A 27,712-nucleotide genomic window follows, 5' to 3' on the forward strand; every position below is an offset into this window, starting at 1 on the left:
TTTCAATTGAAATTGTGTTTTTACGTGGACGTATTATTGTAATTTGTGTATCAAATAATAAAAATAAACGTTTTATTAATTAATACCGGATAAGATCGAACTCTATCAAGTGACAATCGCCACGTGTGATAATCCTACACCGTGTATTAACCAAAAATGTGTATAATAAAACTTAGAAGTGACTTACAAAGATGATTATTTTGATATTTTGTTTACAATCGTATTACGTTTTTTAGAGTGATGGAAAATAATGTTATGATATAAAATATAAATAGAACTGTTCAAAATGAGATTCAATTTACGGAAATTGATTTTAGTGGGCGGTATTTTGGTAGTACTGTGGCTATTAATATCTTATTCCTCGGTTTTTGTTCAAGTTGAAAAATCAAAAAAAAGTCCACCGGGATTAGAGATGCAGTTAGACAATTTGCAAAATAAAATGAGGGACCAGTTGAGTGATAGTTATAAATTGTTGGATAGACTTAAAAATCGCTTGAAGAAAACAGAAGAGAGAAATAATGAAGAGATTGTGAATGAGCCTTTAAAATCAGAAAATGATATCAATATGCCTCAGGGTAAGTGATATAGATATAAATAAATAGCTACCTTTAGCTTTTAAAATACATATATCATAGAATTTATAATTTTTTTTTTCATGAATGGTAAATGGTATTTTAATTACAATTCTAATACATTTTAGTATTAAAATTGTTATTACTAAACTTAAAAAAATACATTTAAAAATTTGTAATGTTGTGTATTGTATTTATAGAATCTTATAAGTAAATATGATAAAAATATTGTATTTTTGTGGACAGCAACTGAGAACACACAATTCTAAACTTGTACCTTAAGTAACATAGATTTTGATTATAAAGCTTGTCCGCTAAAACCATACAATCTCCTTCATGCTTTCTCCATCTATGATATCTACACACAAGGTTTTACCTGAAAACCAGCCCAACAGCTTGCTGTGGCATCGTGCTGAGGTGGATACCTGTTTTGTCCACGAGCAGATATTTGTATGTTCTGTTTGTTTATTTTATTTTATTACTTGTGTGTGGACAAATAAAGATATTCTATTCTATTCTATATTTATCTATCTATAATAAAATTGTAATGTTGTCATCAATTGTAAATTATAATATTATTGTATGATTTTTTGTTGAGTTTCTTGCCGGGTTCTTCTCAGCAAAATCTGCCTTTCGAACCAGTGGTAGAATCTTTACAAATAGTTAACTGACATATCAGAAGTGCTTGTAAACTGAGCCTACTTGAAATAAATGAATTTTGAATTTTGGTGAGTTAAGTTGTGTCCAGTTAGCACAAATGAAAGCCACAAAGAAGAATTGAATTATAGTAAAACTGTTGTAACATGCTGGCATGTAATGCTTTATACAGGTATTTACTTAAGTGCTTCCATGGCTAGGAGGTGAGTCAGAAAATGGTTTTAATGAATACTAAATCTAAGCAAACCTACAGCTGTGCCAGCTTAAGAGCAGGCAATCTATGTGTTTTCAGTTCTGTTTGGTATACACCAATTTTGCCAATTTTTAAATAACAGATGAGGAAGTTGACCAAAAAATTTCAGTTATAAAATATAAAAAAACTTATTGTTTGATCACAACTTAACTAGGCAATTTATGTGCAAGTCAAGGTGAATATTACCTATTTATTTCAAATCACTATTGAATAACAGATTAGAGTATATATTTTTAATAATGTATCTTAAACCATTAGTAAAATATGAAGTTACATTTCATTTGTAAGTGTTTCTAATTTAAATATATAACTTTTTTAATAAAAACAATACTTAAAAAGAATTGATTCTTCAGTCTGAACAGTAAGGTATCAATCAATTAATTGAATATTCTGTGTAATGAGTTTAAGCAATAAGTCTGTATAGAAATCACAAGTATTGTGAATAAAATAATTATAGTTGTGTGTAGTGTAAGGACACACAATATATAATTATTGGTGGTAATGTGTGAGTTTACCTCATCCCCTTCAAAAAATTACAAACAATTACAAAACAAACACACACAAAAATTGCTTTACATGCTATAGCACTGAATGTCAAATGACTGGTCTTTTTGTAGACCTGGAATTGTCCTGGAGTAGAAACTATTGTACTAAAATTTTTTTTTTTTAATAATTTCCATTTTATAAAGTTTTACAATAATATTAAGACTAAAATTAAGACCATTTAGAAAAAAAAAGGTTGTGTACACCATGTACTGTTTTGGTACAATTGGTTGAACTGGCAATGGGAACGGCACATAGTTCAAAGAGCTGATGGATGGGTCCCAAGGTGCTGGGATGTCAACCCTGCTCACAAAGCATAGTGTTGGTGGACTCCACATAAGGTGGACCGACAACATCAACCAACTTTTGGGGAGTCACAGTATGAAGGCGTCTCGAGACTTTAGTGTTTGGAAGTCCAAACAAGAGGCTTATAGTCCAGTAGTGGATGTCCATGGGTTAATAGTTATGGTACAAATATGAAGTATAAATTCAATTGAATGTTTACCTATGTCGCACTATCTATACTTATAATAAATCTGTAGAGAGGTCAATTCTGTACATGAAATATATTTGCAAAGTAACTATCAGGGGGTGATTAGTGATCGATACTGATGCCAAAAATGCAATCAGTAAAATTTTTGTCTGTCTGTCTGTCTGTCTGTCTGTCTGTCTGTATGTTCTTTATAGAAACAAAAACTACTCGACGGATTTTAACGAAACTTGGTACAAATATTCTTCATGCTCCTGGGCAGGTTAAAGTATACTTTTCATCACGCTACGATCAATAGGAGCAGAGCAGTGAAGGGAAATGTTGGGAAAACGGGAGAAGTTACTCAATTTTTTAAGCTTCCGTCGCGTGGTATGTTCGTTATAGAAACAAAAACTACTCGACGGATTTTAACGAAACTTGGTACAATTATTCTTCATACTCCTGGGCAGGTTACAGTATACTTTTCATCACGCTACCATTAATAGAAGCAGAGTAGTGAAGGGAAATGTTGAGAAAACGGGAGAAGTTACTCCATTTATTAAGCTTCCGTCGCCGTCGCATGGTTCCTACCATAGGGGTAGAGTAAGGATAGGGTAGGGTTAGGGTAGTGGTAGGTTAAGGATAGGGCAGTGGTATGGTAGGGGTAGGATAGGGGTAGGGTAGGGGTAAGGTAGGGGTAGGGTAAGGGTAGGGTAGGGTAGGGGTAGGGTAGTAGAAGGGTTTCACGCAGACGAAGTCGCGGGCGTCCGCTAGTCTATACTAATATTATAAAGCTAAAGAGTTTGTTTGTTTGATTGAACTCGCTAATCTCAGGTACTACTGGTCCGATTTGAAAAATTCTTTCAGTGTTAGATAGCCCATTTATCGAGGAAGGCTATAGGTTATATAGTATCCCAGTATTCCTACGGGAACGGGAACCACGCGGGTGAACCCGCGCGGCGTCAGCTTGTCTGTTTATAATACTTATCCATCCTGTTTTTTTATAATCTTTTCCAGCAACTTATTAATCAATAAATTTATTCAAGTGAATTATTGTATTATATACTCTCTTATTCTTAAAATTACTGATAAACCATTATACATAATGGGGCAATAATTCAAAATTATTGCAATAGATAACTTAGTGATTTGGCACGGCACCGTATCAGCCGTAAAAAAATACACATGGAAATGTAAAAGGATATTGCATTAACAGTTTTAGTAGGCTGTTACAATTTCAGCTGATTAGTGCAATGAACTTTCGGCCCAAGGTCGCGTATAGCATATTAAACACATTCATAACTCCTATTGTTGGTTTGATATATTTTTTTTTCTAATTGTGTAATTAGAAAACCCTCAATAGCTCAACGGTAAGAGCTGTTGGACTCATCACCAAGGGGTGGTGGTTCGATCCCCGCTCCGTTGGTCTATTTTCGTACCCACTCCTAGCACAGTATTTCCTAACTAGTTGGAGGGGGGAATATTGGTCATATTATAAGATATGGCAAAAAAAAATTGCTTTAGCGGCGGGATATTGGGCTTGCTCAGAAGCATCGCCTGTAGGCTTAAGATGACTTAATATGTCGGAATAAGAGAAACAAAATGTCGATAAACAGCAGCGGAATCAAGATTATAGCTCTCTCTTTTGTTGCGTTGAGATGAAAGAAAGGGAAATATTTCAAATCTGTCGATTGGTCGATGTATTTTTCTCTTCGTCGTCGTTGATATGTCGTTGACACATGCTAGGTTTAACTCATGTGGCCCCAAGGCAGAAACATAAAATATCACATGTCTCAAACGGTGAAGGAAAAACCTAGTGAGGAACATACATACTTGAGAATTTTCTTAATTCTCTTCGTGTGTGAAGTCTGCTAATCCGCCTGCGTGGCCCAAACGCGGCGTGGCGAGACTCGAGCTCAGCAATCTTGATAATGATGAGGTGAAACAACCATAGGAACTCCTGTGAAACTCAAACCTTGGCTTAGAGGGCTTTTCGCGATATATTAGCCGATAGCTACCATCCCAGTGGGAAGGAAAGTCTAATTCATTAGACTTTCCTTCCCACTGGGATGTATCAAATGATGTGATTGTGAATCTTACTAAATAGATGTTAAGCTATATACTATTACAAAGTATATCCAAACTCTGCCTTATCAGCATGCATTATACCTAAATAGCTCTACCTAATTATTATTCAATTAATCCTTGTAATTAATTTAAAGTGTTTGCAACACTTTAAACATTGGTGTACTTTTTCAGCTTGATTGTAATTACGCCCTTATATTAAGTTATCATAAACATGATATTGTCATTAAAAGTAAAAAAAAATAGCCATTAAGAACCTAATACCCGTACAATTTATGTTACATACATTACGTAATACAATAAAATACACAGAACAGACAGCGCTAAAAGCTAACTTGATAAAATATATCAAAAGTAGATACTACGTCAAATGTATCATCAAGATAATGGTTGATAGAGTAAAATGATTACATTTGTTTACCAGCGGACGCCCACGACTTCTTCCACGTAGAATTCGTTTTCTATTAGGTACATACCTACTCAGCAACAGCGAAGATTGGATGCAAGTCGATTCCCGTCGGGTTACCTTTAAAAATCCATGCATATTCATTGTTCTACTGTTATAAGATATATGAGAAACCGGAGTTTATATCACGCTGTATGTATTTCCTTTTAATTGGGACGGCTTCAACATTTCATCATTATCAACCCATATTCCGCTCACTGCTGAACTCGAGTCTCCTCTCAGAATGAGAGGGGTTAGGCCAATAGTCCAAATGCGGATTGGCAGACTTCACACACGCAAAGAATTAAGAAAATTCTCTGGTATGCAGGTATCCTCATTTCCTCATTCATTGTGCATTTTAAGAAATGAAATATAACGTGTCCCGAACGGTGAAGGGACGGCTTACCTTCATCTAAATTCCATCGTTCCACTGCTACTCAGTATTATGTTCTGTCCTGTCCCGCTCTTGTCCCGTCGCGTTACCTACCGTCCTGTTGGTCTATTCATTAATTTGGTCTTTAGCAACCTTGACGGCCTCCGTGGCGCAGTGGTATGCGCGATGGACTTACGTTCTTCCTCTTTACGTTCTTAAAATCGAAACATCCTCAGAAGGTTGACTTATTAACAATCAATATTATAATTTATAATTAAATTGTTAGCTAATACTCGTTAAGTGTGTGATTATCATTATCTATAATATTGTCCCACTTCATGCAAATGGCCGACAGATTGCAAACATTCACGAATAATTATACAAATTGTAATTCACTATCGCAACTATGAAGCGGCCATCTGGTGAATGCTTTACATTACAATGTACAATGCATATACCTACTCGTAGTAGGTATCTTACTGTATGTACAGTTGTCAATATACAGGGTGTCCCGTCAGAGACGTCCTATAATGTGTTTTTTTTTTTTTCGTGTTGAGTAAGCGATGGCTCCATTTGGGACCACTACGGCGTCATCGGGGGGTTTGGGCGAGCGCAGAAGCATCGCCTGATGCGACTCGAAGGCTGAAATAAAGATAAAGGACGGAACGACTCTCTAAGGGCGTCTCCTATGAGACTCGGACCTCGGCTTAGAGGGCTATTTGGGAGGGGGTAACCGTGAATCAGTCCCGACGCCCCCAAGATCGTGAGTTAGAAAACCCACGTCCGGGTGACGTTAGATATCGGGGACCTCGTCTTCGCCGGCGAAGACGCTGTGTAGCTTGTGAATGTGTTGCCCGGGAAGCATTGTCGGTCAGTGCAGTGCAGTGCACTTCATATATGCGAAAATGCTTTGCCTACCCTAAGGACTCAATGCAAACTTATGGTGGAGCACAGTAGACACAGTAGACGCCACTGCCGGTCGTCATTAAGAGCGCGCAGCACGTCGGTACGATATGGATAAAATTCGCCGAGACGCCGAATTATGACTTTCACGTGAGTGAAAAGCACGGAGCGATTGACGCGCGACGCAAATTTCATGACGTGAGCGCCAAAACCATTTTTACCTAATTGCAAGTAAATTAAACAACAACGAAAAACAAAATGGCCATGTTCAAGATATATACCTAATTTTCTATACAAAACGAAAATTTAAGAGAATAAGTTTGCTTTTCCTGAGATTGAAAGCAAAATGTGAGCAAAACATGTATTTTTCAAAAAAATAAACTATCGATAAAAGTTTTACTAGTTTTTTTTTTATTTTGTATAGTCATAACGAAGCTAACACTTTGAAATATCATTTACCCAAATATCAGGCTCTTAACTTTTCCAGAATCTGAGATTCAGAACCATTTGTAACCAACAAATTACATATTGCAAACTCTTAATCTGTAATTATTGTATATAGCATCGCATCCCGGCGCCGCGTTCTCAGGGGCGCCCGAGCGCCACTATTTTGTTTTCGAATTAATCTTTTTTTTATTAAAGTTGTGTTCAGTTATTTTTGTTTTGTTAACCTTTACATCCATAAAGTTCATTTTATCCGTGTAATTACAGTGGGTGTTACATAACTTAGATCTATCTTCCCAAAGTAAAACTGTCACAGTTCGAAAAATTTACTACCTGCGAGACCAAATTTATTTTTGAAAATAGGCGACTACAAAGGAATTAGTTTGCTACACAGATAGCTGTGGTAACTTAAAGTGCTGTTTGTATGTACATATTCCATTTTAACAGTTTATGCACAGAACAGACATCGCTAAAAGCTAACGCTAGTGGTGTTCAGCACGCTTTGGTACTAGAGGGCGCTAGGTGATGATTGCATCCGGGCGCTACGTTAGCTAGAGACGCCTCTGTGTCTTGTAAATAGTACGACATACTCTACAGGCTATAACCTCGTAAACTATGTCGTAATATTTACGGGACACCCTGTATGTGTTACTTTGCGTTAATCGATTGGGTAGGTACTTAAATAAACATAGTTGCGTAGCGTGGGCTTTCGCCGCCCGGTGCCGACTGAAAATTCGCATTAAAAATCTGAAGCTGAAATTCGGGACCTAAAAAAAGTAAGTCAAGATAAACTACCTACTGCTCCAGAAGGAGCTATGAGAAGAAATGACCAACATTTGCAGGGTTCTTATATAAAAAGCCTGTAGATTCGATCGAGCGATACCTTATTTTTCAGATACTCGTCTAGCTTGGCAAGTTCTTTGATGACACTCCCGTGATATGCGGGCGACAGGGGGGGAAGGATGGCGTGTGTGATGTCGAACACGCGGGGCAGAGGGAAAGAATGCGCGGGTATGAAGTTGAGCAACCCATATTCGGCTTTTTGCTGAGCTCGAGTCTCCTTTCTGAATGAGGGGGGTTGGGCCAATAGTCCACCACGCTGGCCCAATACGGATTGGCAGAATTCACAAACGCAGAGAATTAAGAAAATTCTGTAATATGCAGGTTTCCTCACGATCATTTTCCTTCACCGTTTGAGACATATGACAATTAATTTTTAAAATATACTTGTATATTTTTTAATATATGTATGAGTAAATGTATACGTATAAAAATACCTACACGAATTTCCACAGAATGACGCCAGTTATAGATTCAATTATCCTAGTATACGGAGTGAATAATCAACAACCTATTGTATGAAAACATCAACGTGATGTTGGTCATTACTGTGTGCATAACAGTCTCGTTCTAGGAGTCACATAGATTAAACAACATAACTAGTCTTGTTGTCAACTGGTACAATGTACAGTAGCTATCTATTAAGTACCTAAAGTGTTTTTCAGGTAGGTGACTGTTGCCTTATGACGTTCATAATACGTACTATTATCGTGAATCGCGGCAAAGTTTCAATAGTGAAACGAACAGTCACCGTACCATCCTATCTGAAAAACACTACAATAGATGAAAATCTTGCATTTATATTCAAGTGTCAGAAGAATATCTATACTTCTATACTAATATAATAAAGTCGAAGAGTTTGTTTGTTTGCTTGTTTGTTTGTTTGTTTGATTGAACGCGCTAATCTCAGGAACTACTGGTCCGATTTGAAAAATTCTTTCAGTGTTAGATAGCCCATTTATCGAGGAAGGCTATAGGCTATATATTATTCCCGTATTCCTACGGGAACGGGAACCACGCGGGTGAAACGGCGCGGCGTCAGCTAGTCTATTATAATAGTTTCTATGCTATTGATAGACGGTACAAGTTTTTTTTTGACCAATATTCGCATTCCCCTCCAACTAGTCGGGAAAGACTGCTAGGAGTGGGTACGACAATAGACCAACGGGGCGAGTGATGAGTCCGACCGCTCTCACCGTTGAGCTATTGAGGCTTACTTAGGTTACCTTAGTAACTTTACTTTTATTTTTAGTTTAAGGTTTTATATTGAGTAGATTACGATATGGGAGAAAAGTCCTTTTTAGAAGTCGGTTATTAGCAGCAAATGGTTAATTACAGTAATATGATCGCGCGACTCAGTTCCATGGGAGTGGACATTTGTATGGTTTCCCAAGTTAAGTGCACGCTTCAATTGCTATGAAGCCTTTGCTGAATGGATATTAATATAAACGACTTAGGTAATATGATAACTTTTTTTTTTATTCTTTACAAGTTAGCCCTTGACTACAATCTCACCTGATGGTAAGTGATGATGCAGTCTTAGATGAAAGCGGGCTAACATGTTAGGAGGAGGATGAAAATCCACATCCCTTTTCGGTTTCTACACGTCATCGTACCGGAACGCTAAATCGCTTGGCGGTACGTCTTTGTCGGTAGGGTGGTAACTAGCTACGGCCGAAGCCTCCCAGCAGCCAAAGATGGTAAAGTAAATTATACCTAAAGGCTTTTAAATATAGTCCAATATTCAATAAAATCCCAAATTCATAGCAAATTCAACCTTATTAATTGAGTTTAAGGTTGAATTTGCAAATGCGATTACTTGAATTGAGTGCCAAGAAGTTGTGGCAGAGTGTGAGTGAGTGAGTGGGGAAGTTTTTTGGTCGCTGTTGTTTCCACTTTTTAATAGGACATCGTTGCTTACACCTTAAAAATCTAGAGACTTGAGTTCATCAGTGAGCCGAATATGGGTTGATAATGATGATGATTTAAAGAAACAAGCATTTATATTAGTAATAACTTATTAGATACACTTAATATGAAATCTGTAAAATATAGTTTTTTCAGAACCAGCAGACTCTCTATCAATCTTTAAACACCTATAAAACGAGTGACTAGGCAGTTTCTAGACAAGCGCATCCCATATCTGTCTGGCTATCATATAGTGGCTAGTTAACAACTTACCGACAAAGACGTACCGCCTAGCGATTTCGCGTTCCGGTACGATGTCGTGTAGAAATCAAAAGAGGTGTTGATTTTCATCCTACTCTTAACAAGTGATTTTGAAATAATATACAACGTGTCCCAAAATTCAACGATAAGCGGGCGCCAAAAGATTGACCTGCTCATGAGCACTTAAGGAAAAATAATAAAAAAAATATACCTAAATTTTTTTTTTAGTTACAAAATAAATTTTAAAATTCTTTGAAAATTTACACCTTGTATGATATTTTGAACTACCGCAGCTACAATTTCTTAAATATGCTTAAGATTTTTTTTGTATCGGAACCTAAGTAGTACTACTATTCACCACAACTCTTAAAAACACCACAATGCCCGCAGTTTTTACACAAAAAAATATCAAAATATTTTTTTTCCCTCAAATTTTTAAAGATTTTTACTTTCAGTCTACTTTGACTCATGGTTTTGCAAAAAAAAGTATGAACACCGCTATGGCAAGTTATTTTCAAAGTTGACGCAACTAATCAAGATTTCAAAATAGTATAATACCCTAGGATAACTAGTCGCAAAAAAAAAATATGCGTACCATTTGTAAACAAGAACTAAATTTCTAAAATGTTTTTGCTCCTAGAAATCACTTTTACTTTATGCACAAAATGATGTGAGTCATACGTTGCAATTTCCTAGAATTTTAATGGAACGAACGATAACATTTAAAAATAAGAGAGAGAGAGAGAGAGAAAGATAGCGATAAGTATACGTTAGAGAGGGATAGACAGATGTTCTTTGTTGAATGACAATGATGCAGGTAAAATCCTGTTCCCAGCAAGTCAGTACGCTCTGCTCCTTTGTTTACTGCGCAACTTTCCGTATTCAATTGACGTGGCTCTCTACTAACGACTTTTGGCTTTGCATTTTGGACTGGACTTAAGTGATCTGCAAACTGAACTGACCTGGCATTATTTTGGACTGTGCCTGTGTTTTGTGAATTGGACTTTTGGTGTATTTTGGACTGTTTAGCGTTATCATGCCGCAACCATACACGCCGATGGAATACGCTAACATGCATCTCATTTATGGAGAATGTCGGTGCAATGCTAACGCTGCTAGCAGATTGTATCGAGAAAGGTACCCAAACGCTCAAAGATATCCAGATTATCGGGTATTTATGAATGTGCATCAAGCGTTTTCGGAGGGTCGTTTGCCGTCAGCTAGAAGAAACGCTGGAAGACCTAGATCGGAATGCGATGAAGAAGTTCTCAATGAAATAAACATTGATTCAACTACCTCAGTGCGTGCCATAGAAGCAGCTACGGGAATCCCAAAAAGTTCAGCACATCGAATACTAAAACGTCATCGGCTACACCCATATCATTACAGACGTGTACAAACGTTACTATCACGGGACTATCCACTGCGGATCGCATTTTGCCGAGTGATGCTTCAAAAGCATCGGGAAGATCCTCAGTTCTTGGATAAAGTACTATGGTCGGATGAAACAACCTGCAAGAAAGATGGCTATTTAAATCTTCACAACCTACACAGCTGGAGCAATGAGAATCCGCACCTGATGAGAGAAGACAAATCCCAATATCAATTTAAGGTCAACTTATGGACGGGCATTTTAAATGGAAAAGTGATTGGGCCTTTTGAATTACAAGGAAACTTAGATGGGGACAGTTATTTGAACTTTTTACAAAATGATTTGCAAGAATTACTAGAAGACGTCCCCCTAAGCGACCTTCAAAATATGTGGTATCAAAATGATGGTTGCCCAGCTCACTACGCTCGTCCTGTGAGACAATACCTAGACCACGAGTATCCGGGGCGTTGGATCGGGCGACTTGGTCCTATCCTATGGCCACCCCGATCACCCGACCTAAACCCCCTGGATTTCTTTTATTGGGGTTGTCTCAAAGACAGGATCTACGCAAAACCGATTACGACATTGGACGAGCTTCGGCAAAAAATCACTCAGGCTGCGGCACATATCAATGCTAGAAGATATGCGCGAAAAATAAAACGGTCGTTTTTAAGGCGATGTCGTGCCTGTATTAATGCCGGTGGAAAACAATTCGAACATTTACTTTAATGTTGTGTAATTAAAATAACAAACACATTTTTGGAACATAGTAAAATTTATTACTAACAACAAGAACAATTAAGAAATTTGGTTCTTGTTTACAAATGGTACGCATATTTTTTTTTGTGACTAGTTATCCTAGGGTATTATACTATTTTGAAATCTTGATTAGTTGCGTCAACTTTGAAAATAACTTGCCATAGCGGTGTTCATACTTTTTTTTGCAAGACCATGAGTCAAAGTAGACTGAAAGTAAAAATCTTTAAAAATTTGAGGGAAAAAAAATATTTTGATTTTTTTTTGTGTAAAAACTGCGGGCATTGTGGTGTTTTTAAGAGTTGTGGTGAATAGTAGTACTACTTAGGTTCCGATACAAAAAAAATCTTAAGCATATTTAAGAAATTGTAGCTGCGGTAGTTCAAAATATCATACAAGGTGTAAATTTTCAAAGAATTTTAAAATTTATTTTGTAACTAAAAAAAAAATTTAGGTATATTTTTTTTATTATTTTTCCTTAAGTGCTCATGAGCAGGTCAATCTTTTGGCGCCCGCTTATCGTTGAATTTTGGGACACGTTGTATAGTACGCAAAAATACTATATATTTTACATTATAATTTTCTTATTGTTGACTTTTATTTTAAAATTAAAAATAAAAAACTATGTGACACTGTTATTTTTGACAATAACTCTTGTAAAATGTAAAAAGTGCTATTAATAATAAATATAGTTTATATGAAAATAAATAGGCAACAAATGTACTAATTCAATTTTTTTGCTTATTCCATAAAATACTATATTTTTCTGAAAGTTAATATATTTTTCTGAAAGTTAGCCCGCGTCCATTAGATTGCATCATCACTTACCATCAGGTGAGATTGTGGTCAAGGACTAACTTGTAGAGAATAAAAAAAAAAGATGAAATTGCGGATGTCCATTAATACCAAATAACGTGTATTTCCACGCTAAATGATCTAAACAGTATTAAATAGCATGTCAACAACATTTAAGCTGATAATATAATTTGTTACATGGACGGACAGACGGACAGTACAATACAAACACACGGGTCAATGACCCAGCGATGGTCTAATCAGATTACCATCACAAAACGAAGCGGTATTTTTGTGAATACTCGTAGCATTCTAAATAGGTTTTTATTTGTACTAGGTACTAGCTGACGCCGCGCGGTTTCACCCGCATGGTTCACGTTCCCGTATGAATACAGGGATAATATATAGCCTTTCTCGATAAAAAGGCTATCTAACACTGAAAGAATTTTTCAAATCGGACCAGTAGTCACTGAGATTAGCGCGTCCAAGCAAACAAACAAACTCTCCAGCTTTATAATATTAGTATAGATAGTTTAAGCTGATGCGCCTGGCTCGCGCAATGCCCTGCTATTTTCTAATAATTATCTATTTCAAGTGTACTTCAATGTTCCACAGTATGGAAAAATTGAGGAATAGGGTAGGACTCGTATGTTCTGTATTATAACATACAGCTGCTAAAACTTCTGTTTTAAGTAGGGTTGCCAACCGTACTATAAATAGTATTGTACTATATTTCGAGTCTGCGCACTGTTTAAGAATTATATAGTACGCAAAAATAGGTACTACATTTTCAACAACTTTATGAACTTAAAATTTCATGGACATTATCATCGAATCCGAACTTGTCTATATTTTATCGAATTCCAAAATTAAAATTGACGATTAAAAAAAATGAGTTTGAAAAAGGCGTTAAAAGCATATAGCATAGTGTATCTTATAATATCTCTTATTTAGTTAGGAAACTCTTGAAAAATAAGTGTAAATTACTATACTTTTTTAGAAAATCAAACATAAAACATAATATTAGATGATTGCAAAAACGAAAATACGATGAAAAACCACGCACTTGTCCGGTTTTTAACCGAGTTCAAAAAGGAGGAGGTTCTCAATTCGGTCGGTATTTTTTTTTTTTTTATGTATGTACACCGATTACTCAAAGACGCCTGGACCGATTTCAAAAATTCTTTTTTTGTTTGAAACGGTATAGTCCCCATTTGGTCCCATTGCCATCATATCAAGATCTGATGATGGAATCTTGGAGAAATTGAGGGGAACTTTCGAAAATTATATGGGTGTCTAGTGTGTTCGTAAACTTTTCCATTTAGTACTTTTAAGCACTACAATTTCATGAAGGTTTAAAATCGATCTGATGATGGAGCCATAAAACTGACGAGGGAACTCCTCGGCGATTTGCAGCAGTTACCTTGTGATTGGGCTTGATTAATTTGTATTAATGAGAACTTTCCACATAGATAAGTGGTGACTGTCATTTAGGGGTTTGGTGATGAAGACCAAGGACAATTAAGGGAACTCCTTAACAGTTTACAGTAACTACCTTGTGTTTGGCCTAGATTAATTCGTATTGCTGAGAACTTTCTACCTAGATGAGTTGTGTCTGTTATTACGGGTCTGATGATGAAGACCAAGGTCATTTAAGGGAACCCCTTAACGGTTTACGGTAGCTACCTTGTGCTTGGGCTTGATTAATTTGTATTGCTGAGAATTTTGTACCAAGATGGGTTGTGACTGTCAGTAGGGGTCTGGTGTATTCGTTTGAGATGAAATTTTACACTAAAAATGGAAAAATAATAAAAATTTTAATAAAAAAAATACAACCGACTTCAAAACCTAAAAACGTACCCACTAAACTAAAAAGCGAAAAATAACATCATAATATTATGTTCTACCTGCTGATTGGTATGAAGGCGGTGCTAAATTTTTATTATTTTTTATTCTATGACCATGCTATCTGAAAAACACTTTAGTGACTCATTATTTGAATGGCACACCGAGATACATACTAACCCTGCAGGTGCGATCGCAGTCAATTTAACTTGTCATAGAATAAAAAAAGACGAATCCATGGAATGCTATTCAAATCATTATTTTTATTCTGGAATATGTTTCTTTCCAGATGGCAATATAGTGCTGCCCATCCTGGTGATAGCCTGCGACCGAGTGACTGTGAAAAGGTGTTTGGACAATTTAGTTAAGTTTAGACCTGACAAAGATACATTCCCTATTATAGTTAGTCAGGTAAGTTGTTATATTTTTTTTTATTATTATCCATATCCGTCAAATATGAGCAATATTCTTGTTCTTCTCCAATTAGTCGGAAAGACTATGTTAAGAGTACGTTCAACATCTTAATATATAAATATGAAAGGTCATTCATCACGATATCTCGAAAACTGCTTGACTTGCAAAGTTGAAATTTGGCAGGGTGATAGTTCATTGGTAGTAGACGTCCGCTAAGAACGGATTTTACGTGATACGTGGCCTTCAAGTGGTAAATGAATTTTCAAAATCGATTCAGTAGATCCAGAGGTTACCCCTACAACACCACAAATTTATCTCTTTATAACATTAGCATAGATATTAGATACTTCTTGTATGTTCTTATTTCTGCCAGCAAATACCATTGCTGTATTCCGGTGAATGATATGGTGGCACATCTCCAGCGCGTAGGTTTTCGTAGCATTAACGATTGTAGATAGAGAATCGATATGTGACATGGCTAGAGGCTAGGGTTGCCAATCGTACTATAATATATAAATGTACTATATTTCGGGTCTGCGCACTATATGCTGGTGAAAAAATACTATATTTTTTACATTATAATTTTCGACAGAAGCGTGTATCGTATCCGAACAATATCTTATTGTTGGCTTTTATTTTAAAATTAAATATAAAAAAACCATGTGACACTATTATTTTTGACAATAATTCTTGAAAAATGCAAAAAGTGCTAATAAATATAGTTTATATGAAAATAAATAGGCAAAATATCTTCGTCTATTTTTTGCTTATTCCATAAAATACTATATTTTTCTAAAAGTTTTTTTTGGAATTTTTAAAAAAAAATTAGTTTGAAAATCCTATATTTCCACCAGGACTGCGGTCACAACGAGACCTACAAAGTGATCAGATCGTTCACCGACGCGGACCCCTCCATCACGGTGGTACAACAACCCGAGCTAGCCGAGATACCCCTGCCCCGCGCGAAGGTGAAGTTCAAAGGCTACTACAAGATCGCCCGACACTACCGGTTCGCGCTTAACCACGTGTTGGTGGCTTTGGAGTATGACGCTGTCATTATTGTTGAAGGTTTGTCTTTTGTAATTACTATCGGAAAGTCTTGGTACACCTTGTATTACTTACACTTACGGATCCCAGACTTAGTCGCTATAGCTTGACTCCGTTCGTAACACTCTCGATAGCCCGCACGGGCCGGTGGGCGTGTAGCAATGAATGAAAAACCCACGACTGATGCACCTCACTTCGTACACGCACGATTTCACACCCGCTCAGTCTTTCCCCACGTCGCCCGCATATCATGGGAGTGTCGTCAACGAACTTGCTAGACTGTAACTAAGGGCCTCATTCATCATCATCATTATCGACCCATATTCGGCTCTATGGTTTCTTCTACGGATCTCCTGATTTCTGATTTATTCACGCAGAGTAACTCCAAGGATAGCTCGCTCCATCGCATCGCCCGATGAGTGACTTTGAGTTTAAGCCTCCTAATGAGGCCCATTAAATATCACGTGTCTCAAACGGTGAAGGAAAACATCGTGAGGAAACCTGCATACCTGAGAATTTTTATAATTCTCTGCGTGTGTGTAGTCTGCCAATCCGCCAGCGTTGTGGACTATTAGCCTACCCCTCTCATTCTGAGAAAAGACCAAGCTCTGCGGTGATCCGAATATGGGTTGATAATGATGATGATGGAAGGATTAATATATTTAATAAAAAATACATTTTTATTTCCAGATGACCTCGATATATCTCCGGATTTCTTCGAATATTTCCTGGGAACCTACCCTCTATTATACAAAGATCCTAGCATATGGTATGTATGAACTACCGAAAGTAAATCTATACTAATACGCTGAAGAGTTTATTTGTTTGTTTGTTTGTTTGATTTAACTCAGGAACTACTGGTCCAATTTGAAAAATTCTTTCAGTGTTAAATAGCTCATTTATCGAGGAAGGCTATATATTATCCCCATATTCCTACGGAAACGGGAACCACGCGGGTGAAACCGCGCGGCTTCAGCTAGTGCTGTATAAACGGAAAATTATCGCTCGCTCGTAGCTATCCATGAAAGAATTTTAAAAATCGTTTCAGCGGTTTTGCCTTGAAAATGTAACAAACAAATTCATTTTCCAAATTCAGTTATCCAGCGTATAATTTCAAAAGTTTCGGCGCGAAGGAGTAATAAACTTACATCAGTGTGCCTAGTGCCAGTTTTCGATGTTTTCATACTATGACTATCGCGTAACCGTAAACGCGAATTTCCAAGAAATTGAAATTTTATTTGTGAAAAAAATCTCGTAATTGTAATATTTTTTAAAACAAAATTGTATTTTTATCACGTCACCGCAAACGCCAATCATAAACTGCGACGTCATTCGCTACAAGGCATCGGTTAATGGCATAATTTCGAAATAAACGCATTTTTCTTTTTTTCTTTCTATATATCACGTCACTGCAAACGCCAATCACGCTGTTATCTCTATTAATGACGTCACTTGCTAATGTGTTGTATATCAGCGGCAAAAATTTTACTTAGATACTTTTTCATTTATATTATACTCGTTTATATTTTTTACTGGTTATTATTGACGGGACAAAATAAAATATAGCTTATAATACATCCATAATTCAGTTTAAACACTGTTTACTAAAGAAGCAAGTAGCCTATTCGGGTTTACGGTGAAACCACACAGGTTAACCGCTGGGTCAAGGAGGCAGTTGAGGCAGAGGAACGACCAAACACGAACATCCGCCCTAATGATATTAGTGTGATTGATTAGGTGCATATCAGCGTGGAATGACAACGGCAAGAAGGAGCTGATAGACCAGTCGCGGCCGGAGCTGCTGCACCGCACGGACTTCTTCCCCGGCCTCGGCTGGCTGCTGAAGAGGGACACCTGGCTGCAGCTGGAGTCCAAGTGGCCTGAAGCGTGAGTATATAGTGTTGGAAAGAAAGAAGAATGTGGTCGGAGATAATGTATTTACATTGTTACATACAATCTTGAGAAGTCAAAGTTAGTGAATCAGCCTGCTGGACACTCGTTCTAAGGCTGCCGGTCCACCGAAGCGGAGCGAGGCAGCGGAGCCGAGAAACGGAGAAATATTAACCAATAGGATTGCACAAAATCTCCGCTCCTCTAAGTAGACAGCGACTTGCGAGCTAACTTGAAAATGCATGCAGAGCGGGGAGACGGAGCGGTGTTAAATAAATTAAAGGACAATGACCAAGTGACTATGAGGATTCTGGATTAGTATCGGTATCAACTTTTTTGTGCCAGCGATAACAGACGGTGTTTTCGTGATATCTTATAAATGAAAATGATAAAAATTCATAATTTAAAAAATGAATTATAATCATGAAAAACTTTGATTTACTCAGTTCAACAATACAGCTTTTGCCCATTGTCCTTTTAGTCTGCAACGACGCTCCGCATTACTTTCTTACTTCGCTCCGCTCCGATGCACAGACACAGTAGGTGCGCAACTCCGCTCCGCATTAGTCCGTTTCTCCGCTACGCTCCCTCGCTCCGCTCTGGTGGTGATGCAGCCTAACATAGAATAGCCATGTTTACAATTTTACGGTAACATATTATACATGTGTTTTATTTCTCCCAAATAAATAACAGAAGGGTATATATTTCTTATGCCGGATCTCGTGCTTATAGGATCCTACAAATCTACAGGAACTCCAAAGCACAGATAATACTGTACCAGGCATTTCTATAACTTTAGTATTAGTTTTTAGTCGACTTTCTTATTTTCTAGATTTTTCGACGACTGGCTGCGTGATCCCCAAAATACGCAAGGCAGAGCTTGCATCAGACCTGAGATATCCAGGACGTATAGCTTTGGAAAGGTATGTTATAATTATTTTGTTATTGTACGAGTAAATCCATCATATAGTACAAGAAATCCTTATTTAGGCACTAAAAACCAACCAAGCCATGATAGCCCAGTGGATATGACCTCTGCCTCCGATTCCGGTGGGTGTGGGTTCGAATCCGGTCCGGGGCATGCACCTCCAACTTTTCAGTTGTGTGCATTTTAAGAAATTAAATATCACATGTCTCAAACGGTGAAGGAAAAACATCGTGAGGAAACCTGCATACCAGAGAATTTTCATAATTCTCTGCGTGTGTGAAGTCTGCCAATCCGCATTGGGCCAGCGTGGTTGACTATTGGCTTAACCCCTCTAATTCTGTGAGGAGACTCGAGCTCAGCAGTGAGCAGAATATGGGTTGATAATGATGATGATGATGATGAAAAACCAACCGCTTTTTAAAGTAAATAATATCAAAATCTTACATAATATATGTTATTATATTTAATGGTGTTAAATATTTTCGATATGTGAGTTTACCTCGTCCCCCTCAAAAAACGACAGACTTTTTGTTTGTGAATTTGGGTGCGAAACAGATCCATAGTCTAAATAGTCAAAGTACTCTGTTAAAATGCTTTATTGTTTATTTGTTTATCACTCACTAAGGATACTAGTCCTTGTGTAATTAGTCTTAGGTAGCAATATTAGTACAGATTATGTCAACTATAATAATAAAACCTTTTTCCAGATAGGCGTAAGCAAAGGGCTGTTCTTTGACATGCATCTGAGGTACATGCAGCTCAACATGGAGTATGTCGGCTTCACTAAACTCGACCTCACTTACCTGCTTAAGGTCTGTATTATTTATTTATTTATTGATATTTTATTGCACATAGGCCTTTTGTAGGGACTTCCAAACATCACGATACTGAGCCACCTGCATCCAGCGAATCCCGGCGACTCGCTTGAAGTCGTCAGTCCACCTGGTGAGGGGTCGACCAACACTGCGCTTACTAGTGCGGGGTCGCCATTTTGGGACCCCAACGTCCATCGGCTTTTCGAACTATGTGCCCCGCCCATTGTCACTTCAGCTTCGCGACACGTTGAGCTATGTCGGTGACTTTGGTTCTTCTGCGGATCTCCTCATTTCTGATTCGATCACGCAGACGATCATTAGTGGACCCTTAAAATAAGATGTTAATGATGAATTATACTTATCATTGTCTATAGGAAAACTACGACAGTTCACTCACGTTGCTGGTGGAGAGTTTGCCCGAGATGTCGCCCGAGGACGTGATGGCGGGCGCGGGCACCGAGCTCGCGGTGCGCGTCTCCTACTCCTCAGCCAAGACCTACCGCAGGGCGGCCAAGAAACTTGGACTTATGGATGACTTTAGGGTAAGTTATTTATTTATTTATTTATTTATTCGGAAGCCAACGTTGTGTACAAAAAACTTGTGACTAATTAAACATAACATGCATTAAAAAGTAATATGCTACATTGTACACCCCACTTACAGGCTAACTCAACATGCGTTTATTTTAATACAATTCTTAATTTACCATTAAAAAAAAAAACTAAAAGAATGATAAGAAAAAAAAGTAATTACAAAAATAATAATGGGAATTAACAATAAGAAATTACATTTAAAACAAAAACAGAATGCATTTAAAGTACATTATTCATCGACATATGTTTTTTAACTTTACTTTTGAAAGAATTAGAACAGCTATTGAAAATATCCAGATTTGCCATTTTAAAAATATTATTATGCAATATCACTATTCTTTCAATAGGAGCATTTCTCCCCAGATTAGTTTTTGTGATTCTTGGCCTAAAAGTTAGTTTATTTTTAATGTGAGATCTAGCATTTTTGTTCGGCACAGTAAGTTTTACCCTATTCAGCAACTCAGAGTTGTCTATTTTAAAATTAACAATTTTGTGCAAAAAACAAAGGTCTATCAAATCTCTACGGTTAGATAGTGAAGCCGTTTTATAAAATTTTAAAAGATCATTATACTTGGTTCTTTCCTTCAATAGAGTTGATAGATAAAGTAGAAAAAAGGAATTAGCTTACATTAAAGTTGTCCAAAAAATGCACATAATCATCATTACAATCAGTGGCGTCCTAGGTTTTGAACTAGAACCATTAACACAACATCGGTTCAGCACCGCCTTCAAACTGATCATCAGTTAGAACATTATATGATATATAGTACTTTGATGATTTATGATGTTATTTTTCGTTTTTTAGTTTAGTCTAAACATTTTTATATCAGTTTAGTTTACTCTATGTTTTATGTTTTTAAAGTCAGTTGAATTTTTTTTATTAAATTTTTTTATTTTTCCATTTTTAGTGTAATCAAATAAAAAAAAAACAAACAGACTCCAATTGAGAACCTCTTATTTTTTTTAAGTCGTTCAATAACGATTTTATAGAAAAGTTAATTTAAAAATCACGTAATGTAATTAGGATTACATTACGTAATACGCTGCCCTGCATTTTGTGACGTCACAATGTTACTTGATGTCCCTAAAGGCATAAACTTCAAACTAATAATTTTATCAAACACTAAACCGTTTGGTTAAGAAAGAAAGGAAGGAAAAAGCTTTATTAAAGAAAAGTTAAGGTTTAGTGACTTACGTGACGTCATGAAACAGATAAAATACAGACCATCATGGCCGGCAGCGTTTTGTCTCGTATTTTTAAAAAAAATATTTAGAAATTATAAGTTGTATGTATTCGTACCTCAAAAAAATATATTAAAAAATCCTATCTAGTAGAACGCTTATGAACAATTTAAGATCTTTAAAAAAAAGTGTCAACTAGCCTATTAAAAAGCTTCAAATTTATACAATATTATTTTTTTTTCCAGAGTGGCATACCTCGGACGGCGTACCGCGGTATAGTGACGTGTTACATAAGAAATAAACGGGTCTACCTCGCGCCCAGCTACGAGTGGACCAAATACGACCCAAGTTGGGGCTAAATATGACCCCTCACCAATACCTCTGTTATATGTTGGACAAATATACCATGGTCTTGTGATATATTGGGCTGATGTACCAAATACGACCCAAGTTGGGGCTAAATGTGACCCTTACAATACCTCTGTTATATGTTGGACAAATATACCATGGTTTTATGATATATTGTTCTGATGTACCAAATATGCCCCAACTTGGGGCTAAATGTGACCCTTACAATACCTCTGTTATACGTTGGACAAATATACCATGATCTTGTGATATATTGGGCTGATGTACCAAATACGACCCAAGTTGGGGCTAAATGTGACCCCTTACCAATACCTCTGTTATACGTTGGACAAATATACATACCATGGTCTTGTGATATATTGGGCTGATGTACCAAATACGACCCAACTTGGGGCTAAATGTGACCCTTACAATACCTCTGTTATATGTTGGACAAATATACCATGATCTTGTGATATATTATGTTGATGTACCAAATACGACCCAAGTTGGGGCTAAATGTGACCCTTACAATATCTCTGTTATACATTGGACAAATATACCATGATCTTGTGATATATTATGTTGATGTACCAAATACGACCCAAGTTGGGGCTAAATGTGACCCCTTACAATACCTCGTGTTATATGTTGGGCAAATACAGTGACTTGTGATATATTGGGCCGATACAACTCAACTCTCGATTGTCGAATCTTAGACCACAAAATAAAGAATGATACAGAATGAGTCTTTACAAGCAGCGTGTTGAACCGGTGAAACCCATAAAAAACGTCACGCGTCTTCTTGACATCCGCATACACAAACATTTTTCATAAGTAATTTGTTCAAGACTAACAACAATTACGTAAATTATAATCATAACATAATAGACGAATAATTCAATAATTACGTATAAAAATACTCTATCTTAATTTTTTTGTTTTTGTGAAAACTTTTTAAAATAATTGAAAACATAAGACGCCATTTTTCATGAAAATTATTGAAAAATACTGATGCGACGCTTCGTGTCGTACTGACTCGAGAATGTATTCGTTTTTGTTGAATTTGTATTTGGAATGGCTGCATCACTGCCGTGTTCCGTACGCTCTATCTGCCTATTATTCTTTAATCAGTGTCTTAAACCAACAAATAACGCATTAGTTGTGTGTTGGGCCCAATACACCATGCATTTGTTATTCGTTGGGCCAATATATCATGAGGTTGTTACATGTTGAGCCAATATACCACAAGCTTGTTATATTGATATTAGTCCAAACCACACATTAATTATATGTTGGGCCAATACATCATGTATTTGTAATATGATGGCCCAATACATCACTCACTTGTAGGATTACCAAACGTACCAAACGTACTATAATATATAGTATTGTACTATATTTCGGGTATGCGTACTATATACTACTGAAGAAATATATAGTACGCAAAAATACTATTTTCAACATTATCATCGAATCCAAACATGTGTATCTTATCGAATTTCGAACTTAAAATTACGATTAAATTAATAATTAGCTTGAAAAACGTGAAAAAGCATATAATATCTCTTATTTACTCAAGATAAAAATTATTGAAAAATACAGTACCTGTGTACAGTACGTGTTTTATCGCTTAAATTTCATAAAATAGTATATTTTCATTTTTATGGCTAAACCTGAAAAGTACATTTTTCTCAGAAAATATTGGCAACCCTACTCGTGATATTTAAGGCCAATACAACAATCTTATATGTTGGGCCAATAAATTGGTATGTGATATGTTGGGCCAACACCAATCTCTCGTTGAAAAATGTTGGACCAACGCATTGGTCGAATTTATTGAATAATATAATGTGAGTTAACTTTTGTTATCATCAATAAGTTAACGCTTAACTCTCTCACCTGACGTTAAGTGACAATACAAGAGAAATCTAAGATGTTTCTTTGATGTTTTACCTGACTAGTTTATTTGTCGTACCGGAACGCTAAATCGCTGAGCGGTACGTATTTGAAGGTAAAGTGGACCAATATCTGAAAATTCTAAAATGACCCTGGGAATTGAACTTAGGACTTTTATTGGATGCAAAGATATACACGACGCCAGAGGTCGTAAAAGACTTTTTATTTTTTTAAAACATCCCAACTCATAATTGTAGAGGGTAACTCTCAGTATATACCGAACCGATTTTGAAGATTCTTTTACCAATAAAAAACCACGTTATTTGCGAGTGTCATAGGCTATATTTTATTCCTGCACTCCAACGAGAACAGGAACTACGCGGGTGAAACCACGGAGCGACGGCTAGTGTTCAAATAAAATGACTACTAAATCTATGCCATAATATACTCATGTTGATTGTATTATGTAAAATTGACAAAGATTTTATTAAAATCGGGTCAACTACATTTAAGATACCGATTAATTCCTCAATGTTGAAATTGCATTCCTATTGCATTGTTATTTTTGTATCTAATAATTTAAATATTTATAATTTAAATTATTTTCAATGTTTACCTGCACTTAGAGGAAATATTTCAAAACTAGGTAATATAATTTTTAAATGCTAGAAAACCGTAGACAGAGAAGTAAATAGACAGATAGAAAGCATTCCTCAAAGTCCCTCAAAATAAAAAAATAAAATAATTATGAAATGAAATGAAATGAAAATATACTTTATTGTACACCACACAGAAACATACGATACAGAAAAATAATTATATTTATAAATTATATTGACTATGATTATATGTTTGACTTAACACTTGACTTGACAGTTACAAATGATACGCAATCAATTGGGATGATGACTAGGTTTGAATATAATGATTTTTATGAGAGATTCAGGTAATTATAGCCAATTTAACAACTAAAATTGTCAGGATGTTTATTTATTAGTAAGATAAGATTATAAAATTTCAATATCAATCAATCTTTTAACGTAATTAGATGACGAATCATACATTATTATGTTCCTTACCTTCAATGTGACATTTTTCATTATTTTAAGTATAAACATATAACTCTCAACTCACAAATAAAAATATTTGTAATTTTGTTTGAACGCCCATACAAATTAACGATTTCACGTATCGATGACGTCATTCATTTGTGCTGTTTATTATGGGTAGTTTATATACAATCCGTGGTTGTGCCGCAAATATGACCCTCGGAATCTCTGTAGCTCCGAAAATAATGATCGCAGAAACCCTGTTACTTCTACAAAATTGCTTTACTATTAGCATACTCTTGATTTTTATGACATTAAAAAAATTGTCATCATTCTTATTTCTATTGCCTATTTCTCTGTCTACGTTAGGAATCTTAGAACTATAAATAATTAAACGTCAAGACGCATTGTTAATTTATGTTCTAAAAAAATTATTAATATAAAATAACCTTATTGTAATAAATATACAATTATTAATATACACACAGCGAGGATTAGAAAAACCTCGAATATAAAGCTGTCCAATTCAGACATTTCTATTAATGTCGTTTTTTGTTCTAAAGAAAATAAAAAAAATATTTTACGTTTCTACGAGTATTTTCTGCGATTTTTTTAACAAAATACCTTTCATACTATTTGACGATATCGAATTTCAAAGTTTTTGCAACTGGATATTGTCAAGGTATTCTTAATATCTAATGGTGACTATCTTAATGGTGACTATTCTATATTAATTAAAAAATATTAAATAAAATGCGGCAAAATTGACGCACGATTTATTAAAATGCTGTCAAATGTCAAAATACTGTAAATTCCTATTTTTAACTTGCTCAAAAAAAAAATTTTATACAAGTCCTTTGTATTTTTATTTTAAGCATTATAAGCATTTTTATAACTTTTTCAAAATGTTGTAAATTTTGTAATTGTGAAAATACGTTAACTTGTGACCAACCACCCCAGATATTTTTGTGTGAAATTTTCACTTCAAAATCATAAGTTAGTAAAAATTAAGCAAAATTAACCTAAGTAACTTTATTACATTCTTAAGTAGATGCCTATAATTTTTCATTTTTACTAACACTGTTATAGCAGTTTAAATTTATAGTAGGTATGTTTTGGTGTTATAATATTTCTTTTAATAAATCTATGTGCTTAATTCTTAAATTGAACCATATAAATTACACAGTCTATACACAATTTATGTAATTTTAACGGACTTCCAAAAAGGAGAGAGATCATTTTTCGACTGTACCTACCTACTACCTACCTGTAATTTTTTTTTAAAGGATGAAGTACACTCAGCCAAACAAATCCTCCTTTTGAGAGACAGTTAAAATAATTCCGCTCATTTTAACAATTTTAAACATTTTCACTAATAAAGACAATTTAGATGATTTTTTACTTTATCAATTGAACTAAAATTAAAATTATAAATACCGCCTCGCAAATCTGAATTCTTGGTTATTCTTGGTTTTCAAAAAATCTAATATTTTTTTTCCTGTATAATATTTTTTTTTTTAAATCCTTTTTTGTTAGATATAGGAGTTTTATTTATATTTTCTCATTATTTTGTTTGTTATGTTTTTTATTCTTATTGTAATATTGATTTTCTACTTAGGGATGAGTGTGACTAAGTGAGACAAGTAGGCCTACAAATTACGGTGCGCTACAACATAAAATCCGTAAAGAGAAAAAGACAGTCGACCAATAGCGGCCGAATCGGAAATGTCAATATCGTCAAGAGAGCTGTGGCATGTAATATAGCGAAGTGCCCATTGATCTCCTATTAAAAAGTAGATGCACAATCAGCGACCAAAAAAAGTCCTCACTCAATGAGTGTCAAACACAACTTCTTGGCACTCAATTCAAGTAGTCGCATTTGCAAATTCAACCTTAAACTCAATCCTTACGATTAAAATTGTTCTGAATTTGAAATTTTATTGAATATTGGACTATATTTAAAGGCATTTAGGTATAGTTTTCTTTAATTGGCCAGTTTTTTTTTTAGTGAAATCTTCTACATGATTGTGCGTCTTTTTATTTTAAGAGGTATGGTAGTGCCACATACTTATCTAACCCTTTCTAACTCGGTGGCCAAAGTTGGAACTAACACAAATAGCTTATAAACAAACTTCACGGCGGTCGCCATTTTGAAAAACATTATCGCGACACCAGCGACACATTACCAGGCTATAAATGTTTGTAGCACTATATTAATTTATATGTAAAGGTAAATGTAAATTGGAAAGTAAAACGAAAAAAAAAATACTTGGTGAATAAACTTTCTGACATTCTAGTTGTATCTCGTGTCTTTGGCTTTACCTTAGGTAGAGTTTGGCTAATGAAAGTAGAGACTGAAATCGCGCGGCAAATTCAAAAAAATATCTTCTAATCTTTATTAAAAAAAACTTATATGCGTGAAAATATTACTAGGGACATATTGAAAAAAATAAAATTTCAATTATCAAACTTGAGTTCTTTAAATATTTGCACTATTGTTTTGGGAACGCCCTAAATTTTGTTTTAAATTTACCGGTCGATTTCAGTATCTACTTTCATCAGCCAAACTCTAGCGTGCATTGTATGTATGCTCAGACCAATTAGCATAAGACCTGCCTCGCTAGACGTTACCCCTTTGTCAAAATTATATGATCACGATCTAACGTGTCTACAAACTGTGTCTATAGAACCGATGATTCATTGTGTTAAAATTACATTTGTTTTATATTACAATTTAAATTTATAGTTGTGGGTAGTGTAAGGACACAAAATATATCGATGTGTGAATTTAACTCGTGCCCTTCAAAAAATTACTAACGATTTTGTTGGTGAATTTGAATGCGGTACAAGTCCAAAGGTAATTGGTCTGAGTATGTAAGCATTACATATATAATACGTGACTGGCTATTTATGTAATTAGGTGGTAATAGCATGAATTTGCAAATGCCAGACTGTTTTGTGAATTTGTATGTTGTAAATAGATTATTGTTAATATTGTGTAAAAATATAGTAAAGATAACCTTGT

General features: G+C 35.5%; 1 protein-coding gene across 1 annotated transcript; it reads left to right on the forward strand.

Annotated features, from left to right (window-relative positions):
- Window positions 1-27,712, forward strand: LOC112055247 (alpha-1,3-mannosyl-glycoprotein 2-beta-N-acetylglucosaminyltransferase). Its single transcript, XM_052887194.1, has 9 exons — window positions 1-575; window positions 14,811-14,932; window positions 15,790-16,003; window positions 16,673-16,751; window positions 17,720-17,869; window positions 18,705-18,795; window positions 19,508-19,612; window positions 19,990-20,157; window positions 21,637-27,712. The coding sequence occupies exons 1-9, from the start codon at window positions 287-289 to the stop codon at window positions 21,748-21,750; spliced, it is 1,332 nt and encodes a 443-aa protein (XP_052743154.1). The 5' UTR covers window positions 1-286; the 3' UTR covers window positions 21,751-27,712.

The sequence above is a fragment of the Bicyclus anynana genome, chromosome 18, assembly GCF_947172395.1.
Source record: "Bicyclus anynana chromosome 18, ilBicAnyn1.1, whole genome shotgun sequence".
Taxonomy (NCBI): domain Eukaryota; kingdom Metazoa; phylum Arthropoda; class Insecta; order Lepidoptera; family Nymphalidae; genus Bicyclus; species Bicyclus anynana.